Genomic DNA, 10,878 nt, shown 5'->3' with positions numbered 1-10,878 from the left:
CGTATATATATGTATATTAAGGAGGTGTATATATACGTATAAACAAATATTTTATATATTTATACATCTATATATGTATAAATATAGATATATTTTGTGTTTATATATTTTTATATATACAAATATTATGTGTGTGTATATACACATATATGTATACGAATAAGTGTATATATATATATTAACCATATACATATATATAACAAATATATATATATATATATATATATATGAATTTGAATATGTATATATATTAATGTTATATGATATCAGAAGTTTAACTTGGAGGAGTTGGAAGAGTTCTAATTAGAACTCTAGGGTTAAGGAGGATTGAGCTGGAGCAGTGGAAGGATGGGTGACCTACTGGGAAGTGAGTTTCGGGATCGTGGTTTGGTTGGATCGGGTCGGTGTCGGTGAAATCCGTTGGAAAATTCCAACGGATGCCGGTTGGAAATCCGTTGGAAATTTCCAACGGAAAAATTCGTTGCAATTCCGTTGAAAATTCCAACGGTTTTCCAACGGACACTGATTTCTAACGATGAAATTCCAACGGATAAATCCGTTGGAAATCCGTTGGAAACGTTAATTTCCAACGGATTTACCCGTTGGAAATAACCATTTTTTTTGTAGTGGACGTTGCCGAAGATGAGAAGTTGTCGGTCGACATGATGAGAAAAAGAGAGGATCACAAAGGAAGAGGTGAGTGACGATGGCTAAGGTTTCGGAAAAAAAAAATGTCGTTAGACAAGAAGCTCTGATACCATGAAAATATAAACGTTCGAATGAATATTATTCAACAGATTGTACACATATATATACTCGTACAAGTATGCTTTGAAGTTTGCATACCATGATATTTACAAATATCATAAATATGAAGAAGATATTCCCTAGAGAAAGAATGTTGTTCTCATGACGTGAAAGTCACAACCATCATAAATATGGCCTAACAGTATTATGTTAATGGATGAAGTCGGGGATTCTTATTGCGGTTATGTTTTAATATGTTTATTTCTTTATCTTGCTATTAGATTAAAAAAAAATGTATTTATTTTATTGGGAGATTATATTTGGATTGCAATAAGATTTTATTTTCATTTAAAAATATTCAATTTTAAATTAAATTTCTATTATCTTTCATTTTTTTTATTCCATTCAGTTTTATTAGATTTTATTGGATTCAAATACAACTATGTGTTATTCATCTTAATTTAGTTTTACATATTCAATCATTACCATTTTAATTGAGAGAGCTAAAGTGCTAAACATTAAGCGCATATATATATATATATATATATTGGAAAATCGTCAAAAAATCTATACTCTTCGACAAAAAAACATTATACTATATTTATTAAAAAAAAACTCTATTCTTATATTTATTCGTTGAAATATACATTTACTATTCAGATGTAAGACAAAAAACTCTATACTTTTTTATAACCAAACAACCTCTATACTTATACTTGTTAGACGAAATATACATGTACTTTATAAATGATAGCAAATAAGTCTCTAAACGCAAACGCCAAAAAAATACGATAAAAAATTTGTCTGAACCTAATCCAACGATATATACCCGAACCGATTAAAATAGCATACCATAACGGATATAAATATTCCAAATCCAAAATAACCGAATTCGAAATAATTAAAATAATATATCAGATTGAATATGAATATTTCATATTCGAATGAATCCAATATCATTATATTTAATTTTTCTAATTAAAATTAGAATATATTGGATATTACTTGATGATATATAGGTAGATAAACAGTTATATTCGGTTACGATTAATTCGAGTTCGGTTTACTCATTTTACAGTTATTTCGGGTTTGAAATATTCATATCCAATCTGATATATTTTTTTAATCAGTTCGATTCAATTCGGGTGTATATCGGTTGAGTTAGGTTCGAACAGATTTTTGACCGCGTTTTTTTTTGCGTTTGCGTTTAGGGCTTATTTTCTAGAATTTATAAAATACAGGTATATAAATATAAGTATAGAGTTTGTTTGGTTATAAAAAAAATACATAATTTTTTGTCTTAAAGTACATGTATATTTGGACGAATAAATATAAATATAAAATTTTTTGTAATAAAAAAGTACAAGATTTTTTTTTTTCAACATCTCTAATGAATACAAACTTTTTTTGGTGATTTTTCATATATATATATATATATATATATATATATATACATATATAATTGAAAAGATGAGAGAGAGAGGGGTTTCGTCAGATGGGTTCAGTTCATTTTGCAGACTTTCCTCCTGTCTGAAAAGAAGACACACGCGGAAAGCTTTATTTTTCAGATTCATCCACTTGCCCCACCTCCTCCTCCTCCTTTTTTCAGCCAACAAAACAAAAACATTACAATTTCTTTTCACGCTTTTATCAGAAATGATATTTTTTTTTCTGAAATAAATCATTTTTTTAAGGTGCAGAAACTGTAAGAGAGCAGCAGAAACTGTGTTGAAAACTTCAACCACGCTGACACACACGCACTCTTTCTGACACAAGAGTCCTCTCTTTCTGCAGTCCAAAACCTCTTTTCCATTAACAATGGAATTAACATGAAACAACCCAGAATTCATTCTAAGAGATATCTAAGCTTCGGATCTTAAACTGTGAATTGAATCAAGAGATTGACAAATGAAATCTGAAAACTAGAGTTACAACATACACAGACCTCCTTTATTGTACGAAGACCTTACTCACTCGGCCTCCTCGTCATCCAAGTTAGCATCATCTCCTCTGTTGTCGTTGTCGTTGTCTCCACCATCGCTGTCTTGCTTTGCGGGAGAATCGTCTCTTGCAGGGCTTGAGTACGGCTGCCTCTCAGTTGGTTCATCTTCATCATCTGATGAAAGTGCCCGTCTTCGTCGGGAAGCAGTCGTTGAAGGAATAACCTTATACCCATCAGAAAAAGACATGCCCTCAGATTAGAATCATGGGTTAAATCCACTTTTTTAAGAAGGCATTGGATTCTTAAAGGCAATTGAAACAAGATTCCAGCAAATGCATTACCTCATCATCGTCAACATCATCTTCAAGCCCAGCAGCTGTGAGGAGGTCATGAGCATCATCTTCTGCTGCTGGTTCCTCAGCTTCTTGATTCATCTCATTTGCCTCTTCCCTATAATTTGTGTTAGGGTCTTCATCTTCCAGTTCGTTGTAATCATCATTCGCAGCTTCTTCGTCATCCTCGTAGTGTTGCCTAGAACTCCTGTCCTTCTTTCTTCTCTTTCCGCCTTTTCTTCTTCTCCTCTCACTCTGCCTACCTTCTCCATCATCAGACTCAACTCTCTCCTTCCGCTTATGATGAGAGGAGTGTGTGGTGCTCTTCCATTGTTCCTGAAGGCATTACAAATCGAACTCATTACCTATGTAACCAACTCTAAAGATAATAATATGGATCACAATTTTCTACTCTAGAGTTACACAACAACGAACCAATAACCTATAGCCATGAAAAAAAAAATGCCTGAGGTAGTCAAGAAACCTCTGTCTCCACATCCTTATAGAGCATGAGACTTCCTTATGGGAAAATGCCTACCTTTACACGTTGAAACTTTTCCTCCTCTTGCTTGAGGCGCCTAAGCTCATCCTCCTGTTTTCGTTTTTCCAGCTGTTAAAGAGAGAAACATTAAACAAATCACAGTTGAAAATCTGGCATTTAACATCGTCCAAAATAGGTCATAGATGCCTACCTAGGGCTATTTGGCAAGTGTTATAACTTATTAGTACCTGATATTTCCTTTGTTCTTCAGCCTTACGGCGTGCTTCCTCAGCCAAAGCAGCCTGACGAGCAACTTCTAGCCTTTGCCGGTTCTGCAGCTCCTCACGCTCAGCTGCTTCACGGTGCACTTTTGCAGCCTCAAGTAAGTGTGAGCAATACTGGACATGGGTTTGAATTTTCTTCGTATCAAAACCATGAACATGGAGGTCTGAAGCACCAGACAACTGAGTAAAGACACGAACAGCATTCTCTGCCTCTGCAACTGTTGAGCGCACCTGTAGAAATCACCAAGTAGATTCCCTTGTCAAGTACAGATCAATAAGAGCCACAGTAGAACAAATAAATATATTAGCTCAACACGTCAAATAATAGGTCCAGAAGCTAAGGAAGGCAACGGCGAGAATGACCATCTTAACACCCTAGGTCCTGGCGTAAAGTTCTTATACACAAGTGAAACCAGCCTCATAATATGGTCAGCGTGTTTCTTTCTTCAACATATGATATATGTTCATGTTAAGAATGAACAACTCTACTTCGGTCAGAAAAAAGTAAGATGAAATCCAGTGGCACAGAAAATGAGATGAAAGTTTCAGATTGACAACCTCATCCGCTGTTCTCTTTTTCTTTTGCAGGGTGGAAGATGAAGATTTCTGCATTACAGCGCCTAAATCAAACCTGAATGTGTAATTTGATGGTGCCAAGTGAATGGCTCTCAATAGTGTCTTCTTGCACTCTTGCCATTGCTCAGCTTCATAATGGGTACGGGCTAAGTAAAGAAGAATTTGAGAGTCTGTGTTGTAAAAGAACTTCCGCAAGCAGTTTTGATACTGCAAAATGTTTTATAGACAGCGTACATCAGTAACAGGTAAAGTGAAACGAATGAAAAAACTAAAAAACAGATTAAAGATGACAAACCATTTTCACGGCTAAGGCAAAATTCCCTTGAGCAAAGAAGACATGAGCCAGATTCACCCACACATCTGGCATTTGAACAAATACACTTCCGCTTGCAGCTTCTTGAATCTAAAACACTCTCAATTGTTGCAATGATTTAATGATCTGAAGAATTTGATTAATCTAAACCATGAAATAGTAAATCATCAAGCTGACCTGAGTAAAAAGATCCTTTGCAATATCAAAATGGCCTTTCTCTGCCAATACAATTCCAGCGCCGTTGGCAGCATACATGTTGGACTTATGTTGAACCAGGACCTGTTGATACAAAGAAACGCCAACGTGGAAAATTATTAGCCTCACAAGGAGAACAGTGCTACTAAACCATGCTGATTAATTAGCGATGACAGCTTAGAGAATGTAAACCTTAGTTCTTTTGCATCAAGACATAACCCAAATAAACAATATGTGACTTGCTTTTCAGAAACCACTTCTCAAAATAACATAATCTAGCTAGTAATAAAGAATACAAGAAACTAAGACATTGTACACAAAAAGCCATGCTAATAGTTTACTTAGAAACCTCATGGCTTTAAGAAGATAAACAGAAGATTGTCGAGTTACCGTTTATGAGAAGGGAGAAAGTAAGTTCATCTACGGAAAAATATTGTCAAGTAACACTTATGGAAGTAAGAAAAGAAGAGAAATAGAGTTCATACTTTAGAATAGAGTTCCTTAGCTTTCTCCAAATGTGTAGCTTCCAGTTTAGGATTTCTTTTCTCATTGCGCATCGCTGCAAAATAGTTCCAGTTCCCCTAACCAACAGGAAGCCATTTCAACGAAAATACATCTGTGATATTGTAAAACCACTGTCGGCCAGCGGCAACGATTACGAAAAACCATTCAAATTGTTAACATCATGTGCCTTAAGCCTCCCAAAACAGGATTTGATAAGATGCTGAAATTATGAATTTGCAAGGTAATATAGAAAATGAAAATGCATATATATACCAAAGAAAGAATAGCATATGAATCCTTTCCGTCGGTTGCATCACTAGCAGCTCGGAAAGTTTCCTTTGCTTTAACCCAGTCATCATTCTTAAGCTCCAAGCTGCCAAGCATAGATAGTGAATTTGGATTTTTATCGTCCACCTTCAAAGCCTCATTCACCTATATGGCAAAACAGTCAGAAACGAAAAGAAAATGATCTAGACCCAGAAAAATAAAGAGTGAAAAGGGTGTAAGCACCAGTTCGATGGCCAGTGGAAAATTGTTCCGAGCTTTTGCAATTGCAGCAAGTCTCAAATAAGCATCAACATAGCCAGGATACTGCAAAGACATTGGCAGGCGGATCAAGGCAGCAGTTATTGAAAAACATAGACCCGATGCTTAAAAAATAATCAATAAAATGAGAGAGCAGGACTGACAAGTAACAAAGAAGATTGTAAACATCTCTAGGGACTAGAGAAAAGAAAAGGAAGATAATGGCGCACAACAAAAATCCTAAAATGATGTGCGACTAAGGCAATTTTGTTAACTAACTAAAAAGTTTGAAATCATGTAACACTATTGTAACCCAGGAAGTCATGCTGCCACTTGAATGTAAAAGTTACATTTTATCTGATTCAGAATAAGAACAAAATAATAAGCACATAAAGGATGTTAAGGAGTTTAAGCAGAGAAGTAAACTTGACGCCCATGCTATCGACTCGCACTGAACTCAACTCAAACGCCTAACGTCCAGCAAAATTATTATCAGATACAGAATGATGCAAAAAAACCCTCCCAAATATTCGCAACCCTAGTCTCTGATTGCTTTCTAAGCAGGAATCTCATCACACACAAAAATGTAGAATATAACATGGAAGAAGTAGAAGACATACCTTGAAGAGTATCAACCGATACAACAAACTTGCAGTTTCTGTTTTGTGTAACTGCTCAAGTAACTTGGCTAGGTTAAATAAAGTTGTGACCTTATTCCAAGGTACATCAACAGAGTGCCCACTTTCATTTAATCTATGGAAAATGCCAGAATCTTTGTACTCAAGAACTGATACTCCAATCTGATCTAAATTTACTTTTCCATCAAGTAAATTAAGCCATATCCCATCGCCCAAAGCCTCCTTGAAATTATGGAGAGCAGACTGCAAGTACCAGCAAATATGAAGAGCATATTGAATCCAACAGCCAAAATATTAGTTCAAAACGTAAAGGCGGTAACGACATAGGAGAAAGAAATTCTTTAGTTGAACCTCAAATTCTTCCCTCTCAAAATGTAAAACACCAATATCATTCAGGACTTCTATAGGAATTTCTTGACCTCCCTTTTTCATGAGTGTACATGCCTGATACAAATTTTGGGAAATGCAATCACGCACCAGAACCATCATATGAGAGATGAATGAAGTATAGAACTGAGAGCTAAGAAAGAACTTACAGTTTTGAAGGCGTCAAGCGCAGCTCCAGTGTCAGATGATATCAACAACTCCCCAAGATCAACAAATGCCTGCAGGAACGATGTGTTGTTTAAACAAAGCCAAAACTATATACAGTAAAAAAAGTGTAAAGGAGAAGCATTCAAAGGGTCTTTTTCAATTTATGAGCAAGAACTAAAATCATCTCTTGCTACTATGTCCACTCTGCATATGCAAATTTGACCTGTTAATGTCATAAGTTTAGGCAGCAGAAACGACAGAAATTTCAGATGAAACACATACCAAGAACATTTTCAGACAGAGATTTATTACCAAAGAAATCATGCATGAATCCAAGTTTCAAATGATCAGACATAAGAATTGCGGAAAACCAAACTTACCTGGGCATCTCGTGGATCAAGTTTTGTAGCTTTCCGTGTTAATTCCAGGGCCTTATCAGTTTGCCCAAGCTGGGTGTGTATGTGCCCTAGAGCCTAAAGAACAAATGATTATACATGCAGATATACATCCATATATAAAAGAGACAGCATGTAACTTAAACTGAAATTTCCCAAATTTAAAATATCAGCAACGCGTAAGCCTGCACTCATCCCACCTTCAGGGTCTCACAATTGTCAGGATAAACTTCTAAAACTTTCTCAAAGTTGGAAAGTGCTCCTTTAAGTTCACCTAACTTCAACTGTACTTGCCCCAAACCTGAAAAACCATTATGAACCATACATTTAAAAATAGCAGCACAGCAAGTCATGCAGTAACTCAGGTAAAAGGAAACTGAAAACCGCAGCACCAGTTAAAGTAGTTCAGAAATACTCACGATCACATGTTTACAGACAGGAAAGATACTGACAGACTTCATAATATTAGGTATTCCAACTGGTTGAAAGGGAAGTGAAATAAAGAGAGTAAAGTATCTACTTTGCTAAAAGATGCAGGTGGAAATATACAAGTAAAATGGTCATTCACAACAAGAGAATCCGGATGTTTAAGCATGGCATTTTGAAGAGAATTACCAAAGTAGGGAAACACGAATTCCTGTGGTTTATTATTAGTTTCCTTGATGGCTGCCATATAGTACATTCCTGCCTTTTCATAGTCCCCCTACAACCAACCTCATCCAATGTTAGAGATGTTGGAAGTATACGCCATGTTAATAACAAAAAGAGGAATTTTCTAAAACTAGTGTTAGAGGAAATAGTAATCTGTTGAATCATTCTTCATCATAGGGTAATGAAAAACACTTAACATATGACCCTCTCAATCAAAATTCTTGAGCAGGCCTTTTGTCAAAAAAATTCTTCAGTACCTTAAAGCACGTGAGATCAAATATTTCTGGCAGAACCCTACAGTACACTAGATCACATAACAAACTTAATCACATATATAAATCTTCAACCACAACTATTATCAGTCCATCTTCTGCTTTCAATACTTGTTTTTGATAAAGTAAGCCTATCCTAGGTAAGAAACTAAATTAAAAACATCATCCAAATAAAAAGAATTTCTAACCTTGCTGTGGTACGACCGTGCCAAATTGTAAAAAGAATGCGACTTTGTCGGCCCATGAGTTGAGACAGCTAAGGCCGTTTCAGTAAGCTGCTCAACAAGAAAGTGCTGGCCCGTGAAGAAAAAATGGTTGGCCAAGTAATTTAATGCAGTTGCGCAATAGGGATATATCTCAAAAGCTTGCTGCATTTTCTCCATCCCTTTCCTCATTCCTGAAGCTGAACACATATGAAACAGCATCGGGATCACGGGGAAAATAATTACGGGGTCATTTGGAAGTGAAATAAACGAGAGCCTCATTTGGAACTAAGGATTTTGCTTACCATCATTAGCTTGCAAATCCATGATCCCCAGAGCCACGAGAGCCTCACCGTTATCAGGATCTAACTGCACATATAAAATATGGTAAGCACCTTTATCTATAGAATACTTTACTGTATACATTAGACCATATGATAGAAGGTATAAGAGGTAAACATCCAGTCCTACTTGCCTGCAGAACACGCTGGAAAGCTTGTCGTGCTTTTTCAAGTTGCCCCAACTTATAACGACAAAGACCAATGCCAAGTCGTACAGCTGCAGGACATCCAGGATACACTTGCAGGACCCTCTTAAGATAATCATAGATAGATAAACAAATAAGATTATGTTTTTACTCCATAAACAGATTGAGTTGTTGATAGAAGTAAAGAAACCGAATTTAAATCCCAAATGTTGAATAAAGATATAAAAGTGGTTATCAAGACTACAGAACTAATTGAAAAGTCTACCTTGTACAATTGCAATGACTCGGAAAACCTTCCACGATTAAATTCCACAGAAGCCTGTTCGATAAATATAACAGTTACTCACATCAATGTAGAGAATAAGAAAAACAGAGTGCCTGGTAAGAGAGAAAACATAAAAGGCAAATTTATCCTGACAATTGATATTACCAGCCAAAATGACTTCACATTGGGCAGAGGGAAGGAAGGAGGGAAAGAAAATAATCAATCATACTATTAATTTCCTAAGCTTTCGTTCGTAAGTACCATTATGCTCCAAAAAGCTAGGAAATACTAGATTTATTTTCCTTTGCCCAAGAATCAAAAAGAATTTCTACATATGAACCTATGGTTCATTTACATTCTCTTGGAGATGCGAAATGAAAGCAATCATAAATATACCTGACCCAGAAGAGCCGGAACATTATCAGGAGCTCCATCCAATACAATCCTGAATGCCTGAAGGGCATTATCGATTTCACCTTTTGCCAGTAAGAGCTGACCTGTAAACAACCAATCATTTCATATTAAGTATTTATCTTAAGCAAACCTTGTAGAACCACCCAAATTACATATAGAGGTTTCCGTCAGATAACATGGTAACCAAGGACACATTGCACACCAGAAGCGAAGGTAGAAAAATACAGAAATGTTTAGCTTATCAAATCATGAGTTTCAACAAGATGAAAACAATTATACAGGTCATGCGACAGAATACTATTTTCACAAAAGAAAAGAGTCCTTGATGGCCATGCTGTATATTTACAATTATGCAAGACTAACAAAGAGCGTCTGGTAGTGATCACCTTTCCCAATCCAAGTAGATGGTTCATGCATATCAATTCTTGATGCTTTGTTGTAATATTGTGTTGCCAGGATGAAATGTTCCTCCTTTTCTCTGTGTTTTGTCTCAATTTTACCCAGGTAGCTGTAATAGGCACCTAGGGCATTCAAGATTGCTATTCTTTCGTACTTTACATCAGCATAGTACTCATCAATTTCTGGTCAATAACAAAAAAAGAGCTTTTAGAATGGTTAACACATTGAAACCAATATCCCGAACAGATAAAGAAACAGCCACGAATGATCGTGGCATTGAAAGGCCGTAGCGAACCAAAAAAAGCTAGGCATACCAGAACTTGACCCTTCCTCCAATATTTGGCGGAACTGCTCAAGTTTTCCTTGCTTGAAGTACTCCCGCTTTACCCAACAAATTCAAGAGATAATGAAGCCAAATTCAGAAAAAATGAAAACCGCATTCGTTAAACTTTAAGAATAGAAGAGCTCCCAAGATTCATATGCCGCAAAATCTGAAGAGAGAAGACCAGAAAACAGAAACACTACCCCACCCCACTACACCAATTCGCAACAAAAAATCTGAAGAACAACCGTGATTCACCCAATAGTCATCCATACTTGATATCACAAACTTAAATTCGAGAAGTCACCCAATACTAATCTGAAGTTGATATGACAAACCCGAATTCTCGAGCTAATTAACCAGTTATGTAGCTAAGCTTTGCTTCTAGGATTCTTTCCC

General features: G+C 36.0%; 1 protein-coding gene across 1 annotated transcript in view; it reads right to left on the bottom strand.

Annotated features, from left to right (window-relative positions):
- Nucleotides 1-2,532: 2,532 nt before the first annotated feature.
- Nucleotides 2,533-10,878, bottom strand: part of LOC104815327 (protein CTR9 homolog) — a 9,317-nt gene continuing 971 nt past the window's right edge. The window contains exons 2-24 of the mRNA XM_010543680.2: nt 10,472-10,538; nt 10,145-10,339; nt 9,741-9,841; nt 9,345-9,398; nt 9,068-9,184; nt 8,898-8,961; nt 8,578-8,792; nt 8,082-8,169; nt 7,667-7,767; nt 7,452-7,544; nt 7,074-7,142; nt 6,889-6,981; nt 6,520-6,780; nt 5,885-5,965; nt 5,648-5,806; nt 5,356-5,451; nt 4,853-4,954; nt 4,658-4,765; nt 4,345-4,569; nt 3,751-4,017; nt 3,560-3,631; nt 3,031-3,357; nt 2,533-2,912 (exon numbers count right to left, since the gene is read on the bottom strand). Of these exons, the coding sequence (XP_010541982.1) occupies nt 2,718-2,912; nt 3,031-3,357; nt 3,560-3,631; nt 3,751-4,017; nt 4,345-4,569; nt 4,658-4,765; nt 4,853-4,954; nt 5,356-5,451; nt 5,648-5,806; nt 5,885-5,965; nt 6,520-6,780; nt 6,889-6,981; nt 7,074-7,142; nt 7,452-7,544; nt 7,667-7,767; nt 8,082-8,169; nt 8,578-8,792; nt 8,898-8,961; nt 9,068-9,184; nt 9,345-9,398; nt 9,741-9,841; nt 10,145-10,339; nt 10,472-10,538 (3,150 nt within the window). The 3' untranslated portion in view covers nt 2,533-2,717. The remainder of the gene's footprint in view (nt 2,913-3,030; nt 3,358-3,559; nt 3,632-3,750; nt 4,018-4,344; nt 4,570-4,657; nt 4,766-4,852; nt 4,955-5,355; nt 5,452-5,647; nt 5,807-5,884; nt 5,966-6,519; nt 6,781-6,888; nt 6,982-7,073; nt 7,143-7,451; nt 7,545-7,666; nt 7,768-8,081; nt 8,170-8,577; nt 8,793-8,897; nt 8,962-9,067; nt 9,185-9,344; nt 9,399-9,740; nt 9,842-10,144; nt 10,340-10,471; nt 10,539-10,878) is intronic.

The sequence above is a fragment of the Tarenaya hassleriana genome, unplaced genomic scaffold (genome assembly GCF_000463585.1).
Source record: "Tarenaya hassleriana unplaced genomic scaffold, ASM46358v1 Cleome23, whole genome shotgun sequence".
In the NCBI taxonomy this organism is placed as follows: domain Eukaryota; kingdom Viridiplantae; phylum Streptophyta; class Magnoliopsida; order Brassicales; family Cleomaceae; genus Tarenaya; species Tarenaya hassleriana.
This window is presented reverse-complemented; position numbering and strand designations above follow the sequence as displayed.